The sequence below is a fragment of the Macaca nemestrina genome, chromosome 15 (genome assembly GCF_043159975.1).
Source record: "Macaca nemestrina isolate mMacNem1 chromosome 15, mMacNem.hap1, whole genome shotgun sequence".
Lineage (NCBI taxonomy): Eukaryota > Metazoa > Chordata > Mammalia > Primates > Cercopithecidae > Macaca > Macaca nemestrina.
Genome location: NC_092139.1, coordinates 93,511,881 through 93,533,950, shown reverse-complemented (window position 1 = coordinate 93,533,950; position 22,070 = coordinate 93,511,881). Strand labels below are relative to the sequence as shown.

General features: G+C 45.2%; 1 protein-coding gene across 4 annotated transcripts in view; it reads right to left on the bottom strand.

Moving 5' to 3' along the window:
• LOC105495709 (myosin XVIIIB) overlaps positions 1–22,070 on the bottom strand; it is a 300,538-nt gene that overhangs the window by 93,061 nt on the left and 185,407 nt on the right. For all 4 annotated transcript variants that reach the window (XM_071080310.1, XM_071080312.1, XM_071080311.1 and 1 more), the window contains exon 34: positions 18,549–18,701. In XM_071080310.1, coding sequence (XP_070936411.1) covers positions 18,549–18,701 — 153 coding nt within the window. The remainder of the gene's footprint in view (positions 1–18,548; positions 18,702–22,070) is intronic.

The following is a 22,070-nucleotide window of genomic DNA, read 5'->3' as shown; positions in this document are numbered from 1 at the left end:
GGTTTAGGGTGAGATGAAGGCCCCGCAATTTCCATCTCTCTCCCGACCTAGTGTGGGCTGGACCCCAATAGACCCTCAACAACACAACTGATTTGATTTTAGTTTAAGTTCATTCGATTTTTGTTTCTCTTCCAATTTTTACTTTTTTGTAAAATCAATAGAACAATGGCAAGAGTATGTGGGTACAAAGCACCAAAACACTTTCAATCGCTAGAAAAAGCATCTTCCTCCAGCACATACTAAGTCATTCCATTGTTCTCTAATTAAATCAGCCCGGCTTCCCCAGATCTGTTCAAGGTAGGCATCTATGGAGGGCTTCATTGCCTACTATTCCCTTGGGATTGGATCCTTCTTCTAGTAAATGGCAAAAATGTTCATTTCCAGTCCTCCCCACACTGTACTTATAGAGGGAAACATACTTCCAGATCTTATGCATAAATTAAGTGCTGCTAAGCTTTGGTCTGGGGATATTTGGTGAGGCCCTGACTCTTCTGCAATTGTGGGTCCTGGAAGCCTGGAGTTCACAGGGATAAGATGAGATGAGCACCATCTAGGGTCAAAGAACAGGAGGGAAGGAGAGGTTGCATTCTCTCTATGTTCTCTACCACCAGGGGGATGTTTAACATCATACAGTATCATGTGGTGGTTAGGAGCAGACCCAAAGGTCAGGCAGAATTGGATTTCAGTCCCAGTACCTCTGTCTATAAGCCTGTGACCTTGGGCAGGTTTCTGAACTTTGATTTTTCCCATCCATATTAGTCTGTTCTCACTCTACTAATAAAGACATATCTGAGACTGAATAATATATAAAGGAAAGAGGTGCACTGGACTCACAGTTCCACATGGCTGGGGAGGCCTCACAATCATGGCAGAAGGCAAAGGAGAAGCAAAGGGATGTCTAACACGGCTGCAAGCAAGAGGGCATGTGCAGGGAAACTCCCTTTTAAAAAATCATCAGATCTCCTGAGACTTATTCACTGTCACAAGACCAGCATGAGAAAGACCCACTCCCCATGATTCAAACACCTCACAGCAGTTCCCTCCCATGACACATGGGAATTATGGGAGCTACTTTTGATTCAAGATGAGATTTGTGTGGGAACATAGCCAAGCCATATCAGCATCCAAAAAATGGGGGACAAAGTGATTTGCACTGATCGAGTAGGACTGCTGAGTACAGCTGTATCAGTTGTGCACTGTACAAGCCTAGGGGATGCCATGCACGAAGGTTATGAGGATGAGCTGTTACTCTGTGCCGGGCACTGCTCTGAACACTTTTCATGTATTAATTCATCTAACTTTCAGAATAGCACTCTGAGGTAGGGTCAACCACCATTCCTGTTGTTATAGTTGAGGAAACTGAGGAATAGAGAGGTTGAGTGACTTAGTGATGGTCATTCAAGTACTGAATAGCAGAGCTGGATTATGAACACAGGTAGTCTGGTCACCAAGTTTCCACTCTAAGCCACTACCTTGCACTCCCTCAGAAACAATAGTGCCCACTACAGACGCTCTGTATGGAAAATGTGGTATGGTACATGCCCAGCATCTACTCCCCATTCTTTTGAGAGAAGGACCCCATCTTCCCTGTGATAAATGTCCACCTCCAAACATCCATGTGCTTTGATGGTGCAGATCCTGCTCCCCAAGCTCAGACAGGGGCACATGACCCAGCCTATACAATCAGAGCATCACCTCCTGTTGGCCATAGTGGTTGGGTTGGTTCTGTAATAATAACACGGTTGACACCAAGATTTTTGCTGAGACTATGAAAATAAAGTTCACTCTTTCTGAAGCAGGATAAAAGCTTGGAAAGTCTGGGCAAGATGGAAGAGTCTGCCTAAGAATACAAGACAGAACAGGCGTAAGATATAAGCTGACATTGAGGTGAAATGGGTGGCAAGACACATCATCTTGATGACATAAGTGGGGTACCTAGATCTAGCCAAACCTGAAGGCAGTCCTAGCCTCAGAACTTTTCAGATATTTTAGCCAATAACTTCCCTTTTTCTATGCAAGCCAATTTGAACTGGGTTACCACCCAAAACCCAGATACGAATGAGTGAGTGAGTTAAAGGAGGTAATGCATACATGATGTTGGCCACAGAGTAAATACTCAAAAAACATTGCTATCTGTCAGGCATGGTGGCTTATGCCTGTAATCCTAGCACATTAGGAGGCCGAGGTGGGTGTATTACTTGAGGCCAGGAGTTTCAGACCAGCCTAGACACCATAGCTAGACCTCATCTCTATAAAGGGTAAAAAAATTAGCTGGGCATAGTAGAGCACTTGTAGTCCCAGCTACCCAGGAGGGTGAGATAAGAAGATTCCTTGAGCCTAGGAGTGCAAGGCTGCAGTGAGCTATGATCACACCACTGCACTCCAGCTCGGGCAACCCCATCTCTTAAAAAAGCAAAACCAAACACTGCCATAGTGTTAATTGATGCTAATCTACCAAAAAAGTTGGATCAAAGTGATTCCATCCAAAACCCTGTGATAGAGTAACAATTATTTACTGTTTACCTGTTCTGTGTATGGATCCTCACCCTTAGTGGGCTCAATATTTTTCTTTCCTAATTACTCAATGACGGGGAAAGAAAGGAAGGAGATTTCTTCAACACTCACTACATTAGGCACTGCGTGGCCGCTTGATAATTCATTATCACTATAGCCTACAACAGCCCTATAAGGAAGCAGCCAGCCCTCATCATTTCACAAATGAGAAAACTGCAGCCCAGGGAAAAGTGATTTGCCCAAGGTCAGACTCGTGTGCTAGTGGTTGAGACTCCAAACCCATGCCCTTCCTGGGCCACCCCAAAGACCCCTCTACATACAAGTCTCTGTTCCTGAGCTAAATCTAGGCATTCTCTCCCCTCACCCATCTCTGTTTCATTCAGTGTGAGGCCAATTGAGATTCCTATCACATATACATCAACTACAAACTGATGAATAGCATTACTTCTCTACGCGAAGCCATCTGCCTGCTTTAAATACCTGGGTAAAATGTATTGCTAGGATTTGTTAAGCTATTAGATGAGTTGACTAGACATAGAGAATAAGGTGTGGAGAGGAAAACTTCCAGTCTTTGGGCAGAGTGGTTAGAACCTGGATTTCTGAGTCTAGTTGAACAACTGAAGGGATTTTAAAATACTGCATCACAAACACCACAGGGAAAGCATTCTAGTTAAGAAATGGTGTCTTTGGAAGGCTAATCTCAACATACCCCAGGCCTTGACATCCTGTCAGGGTACTTGGAAGAACCAACCTTCAACATTAAGGCTTTCCCTGAAGGGAATCACCCACAGTTCAAACTAGAGACAGTCCTCACATCAAACAAAATTGTCAAATGCAAACATATTAAGAATGTCAGCCTTGCGCAGTAGCTCACACATATAATCCCAGCACTTTGGAAGACCGAGGCAGGCGGATCACCTGAGGTCAGTGTCAGGCCTCTGAGCCCATGTCAAGCCATCACATCCCCTATGACTTACACATATACGCCCAGATGGCCTGAAGTAACTGAAGAATCACAAAAGAAGTGCAAATGCCCTGCCTCGCCTTAACTGATGACATTCCACCACAAAAGAAGTGAAAATGGTCGGTCCTTGCCTTAAGCCATGATATTATCTTGTGAAGTTCCTTTTCCTGACTCATCCTGGCTCAAAAAGCTCCCCCACTGAGCACCTTGTAACCCCCACTCCTGCCCGCCAGAGAACAACCCCCCTTTGACTGTAATTTTCCTTTACCTACCCAAATCCTATAAAACGGCTCCACCCTTGTCTCCCTTCGCTGACTGTCTTTTCGGACTCAGCTCGCCTGTACCCAGGTGAAATAAACAGCCACGTTGCTCACACAAAGCCTGTTTGGTGGTCTCTTCACACGGACGCCCACATTTACCATGTTGCCAGAGACAGAATTCCATCCCCTAGAAACGTATATGTTGAAACCACCCCCTAATGTGATGGTATTAGGAGATGAGGCTTTGAGGAGGTAATAAAGTTTAGATTCGGTAATGAGGGTGGGGCCCCCATAATGAGATTCGTGCCCTTAGAAGAAGAAACACCAGAAAGTTTCTTCCACTCTCTCCACCATGTGAGGACACAGAGAGAAGGCATTTGTCTGTGTGTAGGCCAGGAACAGAGCCCACAACAGAACCCAGGCATGCTGGTACCCTGATCTCAGACTTCCAGCCTCCAGAATTATAAGAAATAAATGTCTGTTGCTGAAGCTACCTAGTTTACGGTAGTTTGTTATGGCAGCCTGAGCTGATTAAGACGTGTTGATTTATAACAAGTAACATTTCTAGGAAGTAGCTGTTTTCAGTTTCAGATGAGGAAACTGAGGCACAGACAGGTTAGTTAACTCGTCAATGTCACACAGCTAATAGTGAAGGAGGTAGAATCTGAACTGAGGTCTCTTTTAAGTCCACAGCTTTTTCCTGTGAGCCCTGTGGAATATGCTCACCACCTGCTGAGCAAAGCAGGCCTCTTTTCACTTGTCTTAAGTCTATTTCTTTGAGGGTTCAAGAGTCCTCCTAATTTTTTGTATTTTAGGATCTAAAGACTACTTGAATCCTCCACCACTGAACAGACTTCAAAAGCTTCTATCCTGACGTCCTCTCTGGTGATGATGAATCTAGATCACACTGATGCTCCAAAGAGAGAAAGAAAAATAGAAGAGCAGGATAAAACATCCAAAAAAGGCCCTCCCTGAGCCCTGTCTCATTCACATCCCTCTTTTATTATATTCCAGCACCCCTTTGCTCCCCTAAACAGCACCATGTCTTGTGCCTCCACGTCTGTCTCCCCACTGGACACTAGGCTCCTGGAGGGCCACCTGGCTCTTGTTCAACTCTGGGTCCTGACATAGTATGAACTCGACCCACATAGTGTACTGAGAGACTGTGGCAGACACGTGAGCTCAGCCGCATCAGTGAACCTGCAGGGTGAGCCAGGGCTGCCTGACTCTGTAGCCTGGCACGGCATGCACCCCCGGGAAGAAGCCCACCACCAGGAGTGCTCCCCCATCCTCCGTGCATAGGTCTCTAACCCAGATACCCACAGTGTCCACAGGAAGGACAAGGGGTGGGACATGTGGGCAGGATTCCCCTCTGTAGGAGGAAATGACCTGGACAGGGAGGGTGACCACAGCCTTATTCACCAGACCCCACATACCCGAGCTGGTCCCTTTCTTCAAAGCCAGAAGGAGGGTACTCTGGGAGAAACAAGGGAAGCCCAATTACAACCAAGTACCCCCTTTTTTCTAAGACACTGGGTTTTTTTTTCTCTTTTCTTTCCCCTTTCCCTCTACCTCCTACTTAGCCCTTTTTGAAATGCAAAATAACCTCTCACTTCCCCCTCACCCAACATTCCCTATAGAGCAAGTTCCTCTGTGTGCTCCGAGATGAGTTTCTCCTCCAGAGCACAGTTGACTTGCAGATCGAAGCATGTCCCCAGGAAAGAACCCCCTCCAGGGGGTTGCCTCAGGAGGGTATGCCCAAGGCATGACCACTCGGCCACTTTTACAACTTACTCTTGCCCAGAAAAGTGCCAACTCAACTGCCCACCAGGTAACTACCTGATAGCAGGGAGACCCCCTTACCCTTGCTCACTCTCCCCGTTACCTTATGGAAGTGTCTGCTTTTTGCTCCAAAGGTAAAGAGGCACATTTAAAGTATAATGTTTTGTGCCCTTCTCCCAAGCTAGCTTCAAAAATAAACTCACTTTTCTTGTACCAGGCCTGGTCCTTGTTAATTGGACTCTATATGAGGCGGCCAGCAATGAACCCAATTTTCAGTTACACTATTAATGGTCAGGGCAGAGGGCATTTTAATGAGATTTCTCTTTAATAAGTGGATTATTTTGCTAAAAAGAAAACACACACCGTGTGTGTGTGCACACACCCACATGAGCTTGGAAACCACCAGTGTAATTCAAATCCCAGCAGAAACTGATTGGGCACTGAGGGACAGAACCATGAGTAGGGAAAGTTAAATATCTTGAGACCCCCAGTCACTAAGCTAAAGGGAAAATTCAAGGTGGGAACTGCTCAGGGCAAATCTGCCCTCATTCTATTCAAAGTCATCCCTCAGCTCACTGAGATAGATGCGTATTCTGACTGCCTCCTTTGGAAAGGCTTATCAGAAACTCAAAATCACTCATAGGTGGGAACTGAACAATGAGATCACTTGGACTCGGGAAGGGGAACATCACACACCGGGGCCTACCACGGGGGTGGGGGGTGGGGGGAGGGATGGCATTGGGAGTTATACCTGATGTAAATGACGAGTTGATGGGTGCTGACGAGTTGATGGCTGCAGCACACCAACATGGCACAAGTATACATATGTAACAAACCTGCACGTTATGCACATGTACCCTAGAACTTAAAGTATAATTTAAAAAAAAAAAAAAAAAGAATGTAATCATTTGTCTCTTACCTACCTGTGACCTGGAAACCCCCTCCCTGCTTCGAGTTGTCCCCGCCTTTCTGGATGAAACCATTGTACTTCTTACACATATTGATTGATGTCTCAAGTCTCCCTAAAATGTATAAAACCAAGCTGTGCCCCGACCACCTTGGGCACTTCGTCAGGACTCCCTGAGGCTGTGTCACAGGCCCGCATATTCAACCTTGGCGAAATAAACTTTCTAAATTAACTGAGACCTGTCTCAAATTTGGGAGTTTCACAGAGTCTTGGCCACGGAGGTAGACTTTCCATTATCCTGCACCACTCCCACCTCACCAGAATATCCAGCCAACCCGAACACCCTCTGCCTGACCAACTGATTTAAAATTTGGATTCCAAGATATTTAAGATTGACCCATTAGATTACCTCAAAATCAAGAATTTCTTTTCATAAAAAGACTCAACATTACACCAAGAAAATGTAATGGTCAACCCTAAAGTGAGAGAAAATAATGGCAGTAGACATATGTAGCAAACAGCTTCTACCAAAGTATCCCACAAATCACTAAGAAAAATACACACAAACCAACAGAAAAATAAGCATACACCTTGGACAGGTAAAAATAAATATCTAAATGGATGATATACTTTGAAAAGGTGAACATCAGAAAAGTGCAAAATAGAATAAAAAATATTCCCCTTCCCTCAGAATGGCTAAAACGCCAACAACTGATAGTAATACCAAGTGCAGGCCATAACAGGAAGCCATATTCTGCTGATGGGGGTGTAAATGTCTACAGGTACCTTGGAAATTTATTTTGTAGTATCTGCTAAAGCCAAAAACCATGTGTACTATGACCCAGAGATATAACACTTCTAGTTATGCACCCTACAGAAATGCATACATTTGCTCCCCTCCCATAAAATAATGCACAAAAAAAAGTTCACAGTGGCTCTATTCATAACAAAACCCACATACCCATAAACAGTAACATGGATAAGATAAATTGTGGTAGTTGCATACAACAGCAAAAACAATAAACCAGTTATTAGGTTGGTGCAAAAGTAACTGCGGTTTTTGCCATTAATTTAATGCCGTTACTTTTTGCCATTACTTTAATTGCCTAAAATACACGCAAAAATATCAATACAGCTCACATGCATAAACAGAGGGAAAAAAGGCCAGCACATGTGGATGGTGAGAATTTCTCTAACGAGAAACATGGGAAGACAGAAGACAAAAGGCCTGTTTGGAAGGGGACAGGTTCTCACACTGGCATTTGGTTCATCACCCTTTCTGCTAAATCCACCAGGCACCTTTTGAGAACTGGCCTTACTGCAAGGCCAGGTGGAGGGTGGCCAAGGTAAGGAGATTTTATCTTCCCCAGGATTACTCAGTGCTTGAGACACTGGTGCTAGGATGACAAGCTCATCCCTTTTGGTCTGGGACTTACTGGTTTTAAAATGGGGAGTCCTGTGTCCTGGGAATCTCAGATCTGCATAAATAAAAATCTCAGACCTGCAATAAATAAAAATCACTCTGAAATTGGAAAAAGTAGGGATTCAAATTCCAGTTCACCCAAAATTGAGGAACATTCTACAATGCAACTGGCCTGAGCTCTCCAAAAATGTCAGTATCATAAAAAAAGACAGACTGAGGAACTATGACACCATGAAAATAATGGAAGCAGTTTTACATTCCAAGTTGGATCCTAAATTGGGAGATAAATTGCTAAAAAGGACATTGGGGTTAATTGGCAAAATTTAAATAGACAGCAGACAAAATCAGGGGCCAGATAATAATTATTTTAGGCTTGGCAGGTCAAGAGGCAAAATCAAGTATATATGTGGGCATTTATAGAACCACCTTAAATGTAACCATTTAAAAACAAAAAAAATTCTTTGCTCACTAGCTATAATAAAATAAATGCCAAAAAAAACAACAACAAAAAAAACACAAAGAAATATGCAGTTGGCTGGACTTGGTTTTTGGGTCTTAGTTTGCCAACTCCTGGATTAGAAAATATTTTTAGGCTGGGCAGGTGGCTCACACCTATAATCTCAGCACTTTGGGAGGCTGAGGCGGGCAGATCACCTGAGGTCTGGAGTTTGAGACCAGTCTGACCAACGTGGAGAAACCCTGTCTCTATTAAAAACACACACACAAAAAATAGCTGGGCATGGTGGTGCATGCCTGTAATCCCAGCTACTTGGGAGGCTGAGGCAGGGGAATCGCTTGAACCCAGGAGGCAGAGGTTGCAGTGAGCCGAGATGGCACCATTGCACTCCAGCCTGGGCAACAAGAGTGAAACTGTCTAAAAAAAAGAAAAGAAAAGAAAAGAAGGAAGGAAGGAAGGAAGAATTTTTATCAATAGCAAATTTTGTGATTTTGATTAGGAAACAGGGGTACCATGTCTTTAACTTGCTTTCAGATAATTCAGAAAATATAATTTATACAGAGAACTAGATCGCAAATGTGGAAAAATATTAAAAGTTGGTGAATCTGGGTGAAAAACTTAAATGAGCCCTTTGAACTATTCTTGCAACTTCTCTGTAAGTTTTAAATTCTTTCAAAATATATTTTTTTAAATCTCAGTTCCACCCATCTCTGTGACTTTGACTGATTTTCCTCTATGCAGAGCCTCCTCCTATATAAAATGGGCATAGACTGGGCATGTTGGCTCAAGCCTGAAATCCCAGCACTTTGGGAGGTTGAGGCTGGAGGATCGCTTGATCCCAGGAGTTTCAGACCAGCCTGGGCAACGTGGTGAAACCTCATTTCTACAAAAACAAACAAAAATTAGCTGGGCATGATGGTGAAACCTCACTTCTCCAAAAAAAAAAAACTTAGCTGGGCATGGTGGCACACGCCTCTAGTGCCAGCTACTTGGGAGGCTGAGGCGGGAGGATTGCCTGAGCCTGGAAGGTCGAGGCTGCAGTGAGCCATGATTGAGCCACTCCACTCTAGCCTCGGTGACAGAGCAAGACTTTGACTCAAAAAAAAAAGAAAAAAGAAAAGAAAAGAAATGGCATAATGGGCACAATACTAGTTGTCTCCTCTGGAGTCTAGCCAACACCTGTCCGGTCTCTCCCCACTCATTGACTGAGCACTTGCGGTATACAGTCACACTCCCACACACTGGTTGAGAACAGAAAAGTCTCCTGCTGTCGCAGAATTCATTTCACTGCACTCAAGTGGGTTTGGGGGATACAACCAGGTCATGACGCTGATGTATTTGGCACCATGACTGGCAGAGTGTAAAGAATCAATGTTCCCCATCAATATCATTGTTGTAGAATAGTTATCACGACCTTGACAGGCCCTCCATGACTAAACGGTAACAGGTCCTTTTGGGGAGATATCCCTGCCTTCCTGCCTATAATGAAACTGGTCTCTTCCCACTTCATTCATCATAGCATTGAATGTGTCAATATTTGTGGGGTGAATAGGCCCATGATAACCATGTTTTCAACCAATTACAACTCTGTCTTTATCTTCTCCAACAGGAGGTTATGTTAATATTGAATCAATTCACTCCAACATAATCTTTTTTAAAAAGGCTCTTCAAATAAAACATCGCAGGAAGCCACCTGTTCCATAGTTCCTGGCTGGGGAAAAATGTTCCCCAGGTGCCCACACACAAAAGACTCCCATCAGGGTCATCTTCCCAGTGCTTATTAATTATTTCCAGTGTCTCATGGAAGCATGCACGACACACAGTGACAAATGTCCCAATTAAGGGCACTGAGCATGAATCCAGGGTTATTAGTCTTCAGGGCACTAATAGAGAGCCTCAGGCTACTAACAAACCACCGCTGGCAGCTCACGGTATATGAGTCGCACGAGGCTGTGTGGCCCCATCTGAGTAAACACCGGAGCTGAGCCAGAATTCCCAAGTGGAAGGAACTACAGGAGCACTCAGGGTGTCCAGGGAAGATGTGGCCTGTAGTTCCCGCACTTTGGGAGGCCGAGGCAGGTGGATCACTTGAGCCCAGGAGTTCGAGACCAGCCTGGGCAACATAGAGAAACCTTGTCTCTAACAAAAATACAGAACAATTAGCCAGGTGCGGTGGTGCACGCCTGTATTCCGCTTGAGGTTGATGCTGTAATAAACTGCGATTGCACCACTGCACTCCAGCCTGGGTGACAGACCAAGACCTTGCCTTAAAAAAAAAAAAATTAAAAAGGATATAATAGCCCCAAGACAGCAGAAGACCAACAGGAGGCATTGGTGGTGTTGGGGGAGCGGTTAAATTCCCAGGTGCTTGAGTCGGATTCCCTCAGTTCAAACCCGGCTGGGATTTTTATGAATCCTTTGTGACTTTGGCTAAGTCTCTTACTATGTTTACTCATTCCAGTCCCTGCCTTTAAGGGGTTGGAAAGAAAATGATGGAAACAAAGGGATAATTGCAGGGAGTGACAAGTACTAACTTAGGGGCAGATTGTGAGGAAAGAGAGGCGGCACCCTCACCCAGCCCATGGAGGTCCGAGAGGGCTCCAAGACAGGACACCCAAAGTCAGCTTCACAGAATGCTTAGATGCTCATCAGGCAAAGAGGGATCAGGGGAAGAAGCAAGAACCCAGCCAAGGGCATTGCTTGGGCAAAGGTGAAGGGGTGAGGGCAGGTGCAGAGGATACAAAGTCATTCTAAGCTTTGGGTGAGGGGTGAAAGGACAGTAGGTGCCAAAATATGCATCCCTGTAGGTCAAGGTAAGAAACCTGGACTTTAGGCTGAAGGCAATGAGAAACTACCCATGGATCTTGAACATACAAAGAACCAACTTTGCATTTAAATTTTAAAATTCTCTCTCCAAAGATCAGACGTACAAAGATCGCTCAGACAAGACCAGAGGCCAGCCAACTTGAGAGAAATCCAAGTACAAGATATTCAGGTGGACTGCAATACAAGCAGAGAGAGATGGGGGGGATGCATTTCAGAGCCATTTAGAGGGTACAATGACTTGGCGGCAGCTTTGTTCTCAGCAAGAAGAGGTGAATACAGCCCCCGGCATGAATTGAGTAAACGACTAAAGAGTTCAGTGTAAATCCTTCTCTATTTAACAGAAAGCAAATAACGTATTTCCTCTGTGGAAGAGACAAAGGTCATAAGCATGAATCAAATAGGGGGAGAGAAAAAGCAACCGCTGCCCTGTAGCAGACGCCATCTCCCACTTTCTCCTTGGAGCCAGGTGTTAGCATCTGCTGTTCACAGATGTCATTTGTGCACAGCGATTATCTCAATTATATATCTTGGTTGTTGGAATTGCTTCTGTCTCCAGATTAGTTTGTTTCCAGTGGAAACATTCCGTGGGAATTAATTAGAAATTGACTCTGGGAAAAAAACAGGTGTCATTAGATCAACCCCACACCTTGTCTGCCTCCCTGTTCCACGAGGTCGTATAAAATCATGTGCTCAGAAACTAAAATTTTCCAATAGCTGACACCGGTGAATGAAAGGAGAGAGCCAATGAGGATGTTATATTATATTTTGAAATCTTTTTTTTTTTTTTTTTTTTGAGACAGTTTCACTCTTGTTGCCCAGGTTGGAGTGCAATGGCATGATCTCGGCTCACAGCAACCTCCACCTCCCAGGTTCAAGCGATTCTCCTGCCTCAGACTCCCAAGTAGCTGGGATTACAGGCATGCGCCACCATGCCTGGCTAATTTTTGTATTTTTAGTAGAGATGAGGTTTCTCCATGTTGGTCAGGCTGGTCTTGAATTCCTGACCTCAGGTTACCTGCCCGCCTTGGCCTCCCAAAGTGCTGGGATTACAGGCATGAGCCACCACGCCTGGCCAGGAGATCACTGTCTTAGAGTTTTCAATTTAATGACTCCTTTCAAATCCATGTCCAGTGTTCTTTTTTTTTTTTTTTTTTTTTTTTTTTTTTTTGAGACGGAGTCTTGCTCTGCCGCCCAGGCTGGGGTGCAGTGGCCGGATCTCAGCTCACTGCAAGCTCCGCCTCCCAGGTTTACGCCATTCTCCTGCCTCAGCCTCCCGAGTAGCTGGGACTACAGGCGCCCGCCACCTCACCCAGCTACTTTTTTGTATTTTTTAGTAGAGACGGGGTTTCACCGTGTTAGCCAGGATGGTCTCGATCTCCTGACCTCGTGATCCGCCCGTCTCGGCCTCCCAAAGTGCTGGGATTACAGGCTTGAGCCACCGCGCCCGGCCGGTCCAGTGTTCTTTCTACCAGCCCAATCAGCTGGGATTATCATACCCCCTTATTAGGCAAGAAAGACTCTATGCAAGGCAGGTGACTTGCCCAAGATCTGCAGCAAGGTAAGTGGCACTGGCAGGATTTGAATCCTATATATGGCTTTCAGGAGTCTTCTGTGCTCTATCAGGAGGGTTTTAAGCCTTAGGTGTTCACTGAGATGTATCCAAAGCTCCCAATAGAGGGAAACTGGGAGAAAAGAACCAAATGATTATCTTAGGGTTCTAGATGCGGGGGCAATGGACAGAGGCGGTGCCTGCCCATCTGGAGAGAAGATGCTGTAGCTAAGGGAAGCTCCATTGCTGCTGGTAGAGCCTGATATTCTGCACATCAGGGCTCCTGTGATTTAGCTGGGGACTTGCCTTTTTTTTTTTTTTTTTTTTGGAGACTGGGTCTTACTACGTTGCCCAGGCTGGTCTCAAACTCCTGGGCTCACAGAAAAAGACCTCCCTCTGTCTCCCAAAGTGCTAGGATTATAGGTGTGAACCATTGCACCTGGAATCCTGCCAATTTTTACAAGCCATTCTGGCCACACCTTCCTCTGCTCAATAGCTTTCTGTGGCTCCCTATGGCTTTGGGATAAAACGAAAGCTCCTCAGCCAAGCTCATTAAACCATTCATGAATGGGCTCCAGCCTCCATTACTGGTACTATCCTCTCTGCCCTTTTTACCCCTGGATACCTTATATTCCAGCAATACCACGTCAAATTGAATATGCTTTCTGTCTCTGTGTGCCTCTGCCCTTTTATGCACCGGTGCTTCCTCCTAGAATGGCTACATACATGTACCTTGTCTAACCAGAAATTCATTTCCATCTTTAAAGAGACAGCCAAAGCTACCAGCTCCTCTCTCAAAGCAAAATTAAGGGCCTCCTCTTTAGCTAATCCAAATATTCCTCCAATAAAGAGTTTATCACTCTGCTTGTTATAGCCTGCTTCTAGGACTAGGAGCCCCTTAAAGGCAGAGACCTTGACGTTTCCTCTTTATCCCTGTAGCTTGGCCCCAAATTCATCCCAGAGTGGAGATCGTATCCATATTTGCAGAGTGAATACAGTTCTCTCTGATAGGTGCATTCGAACACATTCCCTCCTACATGTCCTTTATACAACAAACCTTTTGACTGGGTGCGGTGACTCATGCCTATAATCCCAGCACTTTGGGAGGCTGAGGTGGGCGGATCACTTGAGGCCAGGAGTTAGAGACCAACTCAGTGAAACCTGGCCAACATGGTGAAACCCCATCTCTAGTAAAAATACAAAAATTAGCAGGGCGTGGTAGCAGATGTCTGTAATTCCAGCTACTCCGGAGGCTGAGACAGGAGAATTGCTTGAACCTGGGAGGCAGAGTTTGCAGTGAGCCAGAGATGGGGCCACTGCACTCTAGCCTGGGTGACACAGCGAGACTGTCTCAAAAAAAGAAAAAAAAAAAACACCTTTCTCTAGGTTTTCCATCATCACAGTGAGTGAGTGTAAAGGTCACAGAACATGTTCAAGTTTCTCTTTTCTTTTTTTTTTTCTTTTTCCTTTTTTCTTTTCTTTTTTTTTTTTTTTTTTTTTTTTTTTTTTTTTGAGACAGGGTCTCGCTCTGTTGCCCAGGCTGGAGTGCAGTGGTGTGATCTCAGTTCACCACAACCTCTGCCTCCTGGGTTCAAGTGATTCTCCTGCCTCGGCCTCCCGAGTAGCTGGGATTACAGTCATGTACGACCACACCCGGCTAATTTTTGTATTTTCAGTAGAGACAGGGTTTCACCATGTTAACCAGGCTGGTCTCGAACTCCTGACCTCAGGTGAGATCCACCCGCCTCAGCTTCCCAAAGTGCTGGGATTACAGGAGTGAGCCACTGTGCCCGGCCACCTGTTCAAGTTTCTGAAGCCTTCACTGGCTTTCCCTCCTCAGCCCCCGGCCGTCATGTGATGATGCTGCTTCGCTTTAGAAAAAGGGCTCAGAGAGGTCAAGACACTTGTCAAAGGTCGTGAATTAGCAAGTGCTGGATCCAGTTTTCTGTACTCAAAAATTAACTAATTTTAAAACAGGTGAAAATAAGATGTGTCACACTAATATAACCTCAGTGGCAGTTTTCCCATCTGCAAAATAGACATACTACCACTGAACTCAAACGGGTGTTCTGAGGGATAAATAAAGCCTATGGTTCCCCCAGAATCCCCCAGTGTGGTTGTTTAAAAATGCAGATCCTGAATTCCAACCAAAACTTGATTTATTTTTAAATGCGGGGGGTGGGGAGGGGGCAGAATCCAGAAGTCTGTGATTTTAAAACGGTGTTTAACTTCTCTGATGTGCAGCCAAATCTGAGAAACCTCCGAGACACTAAGGAAAAGTCTGGTACGTAGTAAGTGCCTGACAATAAAAGTTAATAGGACCCACATTAGGCAAACCAAGTTGTAAGGGTATAGGACATGTATTGCTGTGGGCCCTTAGGTAAATTACTCAACCTCTCAGAGACTGCCTCTTCGTTAGTAAAATGGGTTGAAAATAGGGATAGCCACCTCCTAGGGTTATGGCAAGGATGTTCTGAAATAACACACTTAAATGTTGCTAACCAAACCTCATCTGCACATCCCATCGATTCCCAATCAACCCCACGTTTGTCCCTTCTTGCCATCTCTATCAATACTCCCCCAACCCAGGCGACCATTTCCTCTGGCCTAGAAGGGTGCGTTAGCCTTCTAAGGATATCCCCTCATACCTTCCATAATCCGATCTCCACGCAGAACAACAATCCTCTAAAACATGAATCCGATTCTGTCACGCTTCACTCACAACCTCCCAATGGCTTCTCACCACCCCTGGGATAAAATCCAAACCTTCCAGGCCCCGTATGTTCTGGTCCCTGTCTGTTTCTCCTTCTCCCAGGGTATTTTAGCTGACCACCCAAGCTAAACAGGACGCCCCTGCAGTTCTCTATCTTAGCACCCTATTTATTTCCTTTCTCATTGAAATTAAGGTGTGGGATGATTCTATTTATTCGTATCATCGTTTGTCTTCTTTTCCATCAGATGTAACTTCTGTGATGATGGGTACCACTGCTGTCTCACTATCCATGGTGCTTATATTTAGCACACTGCCTGACACACAGTAGGTGCTGCATAAATATTGAATGAATGAAATTGTTCAGCATCATGCTCCGCACTTAAGCAGCAGCCAGCAGCAAAGTTAGCTCCCTCTTCCTTCCTCCTCCTGTCTGCTTTCCCTACCTATGTCCCTGGAGCCTTCAGGCAAAGGACAAATACTGTATATTGGAGAGGAGATGCAGCAATGCCCAATGTCATCACTGCTTTATTTGATTAGCTCTGACTCTGGCATCCGGGACACGTGCGCTGGGAGCCAAAGGAACTGTATCCTGACCTCTGGTCCACGCGATCCCATCCTTATAACGATTTCCATGACAACAGCAACGAAAAGCCAAGGCTGTGGATTTCCTTTGATAGGAGCCGGATGCAGAGACTGGGAAGAAGGACTTTCAGAAGAATGAGGCTCTTTGATTCAGCTCAAAGCGCCTTCATTAAATACCACTTTTTCCCAAGAACATGCATTTTAACCCTGCAGAGGGCGAATTCTCATGAATACTTAATAAAACAAAAAAAGAAAAAGTAACAAAATCTCTGTGGTTTCTTTTCAAAAACATCCACCTGTTGGGGGAGGGGAGGTTTGGGTATTGTGGCACTGGGGACATTTTGATGGAAGATGGGCAGGCATGTGGCCTTCTGCCAAGCGAGTTGCTTCAACTCAAAATGCCTGGCCCCTGGCTGAGCCATCACACAGCAACTCTGCCTCCCTGGAGGCAAGCCAGGTGGCTCAAGGCTCCCTACCCACCTGGTCAGCCAAGCAGACAGGAAGATGCAATGTGAGTCAAAAGCATCTCCCAAGTCTGCACTTAGAATCACAAGCTTTGTATTCAAAACCCCGACTCTGCCACTTACCTACTGTGTTACTTTGGGCACACCACTTGCCACCTCTGGACAACATTTCCTCATCTGTAAAATGGGCACAATGCCACCTCCCCTCCCCTAGGAGCATCATGAGGATTAAGCAGGGTGATGTGGTCAAGCACAGGCGATACTGGCTTCCTGACATGGCCATGAAGAGGACAGAATGACCAGCCATCCTGGCTTGCCCAGGACCCAGAACTGGTAGCACTAAAACTAAGACAGTCTCAGATAAGTCAGGAGGGCGGATCACCCTAGAAGAGAATGATCTGATAAAGGAGATGGCTAAGAGTCATAGAATTTTCAAGATGGAAGGGTCCTCCCAGTGTCTTCTGGTTTAACAAGTTTACTTCTGTCATATTCTTTCCAATAGCATAAACTCGGTCTATTCATGAGAAAACCATCAAACCCAGATTAGAGAACATCCCATGGGATACCTGTCCAGTGCTCCTCAAGACTGTCAGGGTCCTGAAAAGCAAGGTCAGCCTGAGAAACTGTCCCAGAACAGAGGGGACTGGGCAGGCATGGCAATAAAAAGCAGCGTGCGGTCCCAGGTTGGATCCTGGGAGAGGAAATGGGCATTAACAGAGAGACTGGTGAACTCCAAATCAGGTCTGAATTCAGGTCTTCGTCTGGTTTTGTTTTAGTTGAGGTCTTCTAGTTAAGCGAATAAGCTCTAACTGAAATGTTTTGTTTTACAGATAGCAACTGACACCAGAGACTGGAAGCGGCAGAAGCTCTGGGATCTCTGTTTCCAACCATTGGCACTATAGTCTGTTGCCTTTTGCTGCTTTCCTGGAGACCTGCTGGTCATCATGGGCTGTGTCTCCAGAAGGAAGAGAGAACAGCACTGGGTTTGGAGTTGGGAAACACGGGTTCCAGGCTTGGCTCAGCCTCTGACTGGAGGAAGGGATGGTAATCCTCCAGGAAGGAAGGTGGTGAAGGCATCTGGGCTTAGCAAGAATGACTGATCCAAGGAAAGGTAACATCAATTGCAAGGACACAACACTCCCAGCAGAGCTCTAAGCCTCCCCAGGTATCTTCAGCTACCCATGGGGACTGGCAGCAAATACCGAGTTCCTGCTACATCATTCAGCTTTGGGACCTCTCTCCCCAAGGCTTGCACCACCCTGTCAGATCCATTCACATTTCTCAACACTGGCTGCCCCGGACCACACTGTCTGTCGCCGGAACAGCCCACACGCATGACATCTCCTCAGGTCCCCGGGCTCTGCTCTGGCCTCACTTCCCTACCATCCTCAACCTTGCCACTCCTCCTGTCCTCCTTTGAAGCAGCCAGGGACGGTAGAGCCTGAAGATCTGGGTTCAAATCCTGATTCTGCTGCTTTCAAGCTGTGTGACTTTGGGTAGGTCATCACGCCTTTCTGCCACCCAATCACCTGAACTTGTGAAATGAAGTTGATGATCCTCACCTCACTCAGCAATCCTGAGAACAGCATGCAGCACCATACTGGGTCCTGAGATACAGAGGACCCAGTACCTAGTGAGGGCTCCAGCTGGTAGCAGCCAGTGGTCAACATCATGTCTTGATCAATATCATTAGCATACTAATAGGCAGTCAAACTGCCAACGTTTGTATAACTGTTGCTGTTGTTAAGCATTGGTTTTGCATGACTGGCACTATTGCTATTTGGCTCATATACACACCACCCACCCACACACACACACACACACAGACCAGGCACACTGCACTCAGCCATTCTGGCTAGTGTTGATCTGCCCAAGTCCTCCAGACATCATCTCTGAAGAAGGCAACAGGACTCCTTCTTAGATCCCTCCTCCTCACCGACACTCCATGTGACCCTTGCAGCCCCGAAATGCCCCCCATCTCCCTGCAGTTCTGTGAAAGTCGGAGGTTGGCACCACGGTTCCGCTCATACCTGGGAGGGAAAGCCATTCCCTGCAGGTCGTAGCATCCTCCCCACCCTGATTCTCAAGGGGATCCCATGACCCCCACCTGGCTGTGCACTTTCTCCAGCTCCTCCTTGCTGACTGATGTCTTGCCATCCTCCATGGTGCCGAGAAGGAGCTGCACGTCTGACAACAGTGCATGTGTCCTCCTGAGGTCTCTCCGAAGTCGCTTCTCCACATCAAAGTCCCGATGGCCAATCTGAAAGCCAAAGGAAGACCCATGAGCTTAGGTGGCAAAGCAGTGGCCAGGGTCTAAGTTTTCCGGAACCAGGCTCCCTGGTTTAAATCCTGCCTTTGCCACTCACACTGTGTGACCTTGGGCAAGACCATTCTCCTCCCCGAGCCTCAGTTTCCTCAACTGAGAAATGGGATTGGCACCAACCACATTGGGCTGCTGTGAAAATTAAATACCTGCCTAGCCTAATGCTTGACACACAATAAATGTACAAGAAATATGAGTTGCTATCATTGCTGCTATCATAGCTCATATGGATCCAAAGTCACTCCATCATCCCACCTTTTGTGCACAAGTCATCAGTATGACCTCACCTCATCTTGTAAGAGCCTCATGTGCCAGGTGAATCCCTCTGCTGCTGGCCAGGTTCTGCTGACAGAAGTTAGGACAGTCCTGGGTGGGCAGGGACTGGACAGAGCCTCTCGATTTCTGGGGAGTTATTAATGTTATTGATCTGGGTGTTGTTGTATGAGTTTATGAAAATTCATTGAGCTGTACACGTGGGGTATGGAGTCCTCTGTATGTGTGTTACACCTCAGTAAATTGTAAATGTGCTCCTTTTGATGATCTAAGTCAATCTTTTCTGTCCTTTGGTCCTGTTTTCCAGTTTAAGGACAAGAAAATGACATCATTTGCTGCAGAGGAACCTTACCCAGAGGTGAGTACATTCCTTCCCCCAGAATCTTGAATTTGCCAGGGACAGCTGTTGAGGGAGTCCCAAAGAAGCCACATCCTGGACTGGGCACCAGGACTGTGACCTTAGACTCCTTGACAGCTTTCAGTGACCAAAAAGTACAGGCTAAGCCAAAGCAGAAGAGGTACAGAATTACACTGGGCCCTACATGAAATTTCAACAGCCGGTCGGTCACCTCTCTAGAAACAGCACTGACTTAAAAGACAACGTGTTAACATCCCTGAAAGAAACTAACGACTCCTTTCTCGGACTCTTCAGGAGACCAGAGGATACAATACGGGCCTGTCCATCAGATGGGGAGTTTTAAGGAAAACAGGGTGCAGGTCCCTCAACACTGGGATGTGGTTTTTACACACCTGGAAATCTGTGTCTCCACATCAAATGCTAACCATTTCCTGGGATGCTCAGAATGTCCTGGAATATTCTAGAAAAAACACGGGGTTGAGAATGAGCAGATCTAAGCTTTAAACCCTGGCTCAGCATTTGTTGATGATGGAACAGTGGCTGAGTCACGCCACATCTCTGAACCTGAGTTTTCTCATCCACAAAAGGAGAGGTTAAAAAAACACCCTGTCCTTCCTGTTGAGATAAGACAAGGATCAGACGTGATATTGGATTCCAAAGCACTTTGTATGCTGTTGAGTGCTTTGCAAATATAAAGGATTGTGAGTATTGTCTGATGACCTAGAATGTGTTCCTCCAAATTTTGTATTTCTATTTCTCCACTGCTGGTTTTGAATTCTTTGACAAACAAGTTGGTTCTTAGAATATGGTCTTTATATCTGAAATGTATTGTTTTTGGTAGGTTCAAAATGCTGTTCTATTATACACACACACACACACACACACAGTCTCACCTGCTGAACTGAGGGCTGGGCATTGTGCCAGGCTCTTTGTCACGTGTTATTGCATTTAACTCCTGTGACAATCTCCTTAAACAGACCTTATTACTATTGCCTTTGCAAATGTAGTAACAGCTTACATTTATAGACACTTTCTAAGTGTCATATACTATTCTAAACACTTTATAGCTATTAATGCATTTAGTCATCATGATGAATCGATGAGGTGTATAGTATTATGATTCCCATTTTACAGATAATGAAACTGAAGTTTGCAAAGATGAGGTAATTTGCCTCAGTTCACACAGCTAGTAAGTGGCAGAGTTGGAATATGAATCCAGCTTTTCTGGCTGGAGAGTGGTAATTTTAGTAAAATATACCATTAGATAGGTGTGTTTTAGTCTTTAATTCTGAAAAAAATACATCATGGGAGCACAGAAGAGCATTATCCAGCTCAGGCTGGGATGGAATTGGGAAGTAGAAGGTAGCTACCGCTAGCGAGGGGAGGTAGAGGCAGGATGTTTTAGGTAGAAGGCACTTAATGAGTAGAGGCAGAGAGGCGAGAAACAATCTGGGCTATGCATTTCTGGGTGGTTGCCATGAGGGTATAAAACCCTGGAGTGGGTGGGGGGCAGGTTACAAAGTAAAAGAGGTTTTCCAGGGCTCTTACATGGAGGAACAACTGATATGAAAGAAATGATCTGCCCAACGTCATACTGCTACTAAGTGGCTATGCAGAGATCTGAATCCAGGCAGCTCAGCATTAGGATGTAAGTCTCTAACCATTGCACCACAGTGCCTAGTGGAGCTGCTTCATGAACCCAGATTTACTTACTCTAGAACCCAGACTCTTACCATGATTACGCTTAGGCAGTGGGCTTTGCACATTTCTTATATTTGTGTCTGTTTTTGTTTTGCGCATACCCTAGAGTGCCTTTAATTCTCCTGTGGGGCGAGTTAGCATCAGGGACATTCCCTGATGTTGACACTGACCATGCAGTAGAGATGGCTCAGATTCTACGATCTTCACTGCCTGAAAGGCCCTGAAAATGCTGGCACTTTTCAGAGGAAGCACTGCAAACAAAATTCACAAGAAAATCTCAGACCAGTCATCCTCCCATTTATAATAAATGGCTACAAGCGAGGAGGGCAAAAAATACCACTCATTAGGTTAATGGGAAATAAATGTCATGCTGCGAGTTTCCATTTTGTAGCACAAAGCTTCAAACTTTGATAAAGATGGTTAATAATTAACCAATAAATCTACATGATGTTTAGTGTTGTTATGAGTAACTATATTGCAGTCTTAGTTGGTTCACCATTTATCTAAAGGCAAATTATTTGGGGGAACTTGTTAAATGTCCATTGTCAAAAGAATCTCCAAGCACTATTAAAATATGATCTAGACGTGCTGTTAGGGATAATCAAACCACTTTACAGATGGGGAAATTGAGGCTTGGAGAGAGAATGCATGTTGCTACAGGTTTCACAAATTAATGGCAGAACTGGCTGCCTGAGAACACGATGAAAAAAAGATGGTCCACAAAAATATGGTTCTAGCTAAGTGGACCTTATTGCTTTTAAGCAGAATCATAATAGGTTTTTAAAATGATAGACATTCAAATAATATAGACCTCCTTTAGAATCCTCCTAGGGTACTAACTTGCTAGGCAATCCTGGGCAAGTTGCTTTACTTTTCCGAGCCTTACTTCTTTCATTTATATGAAGGAAATAATAATATCTAACCCACAGCATTACTGTGAAAATTAATGTTGGTAAAAAAATATGATTAAGCAT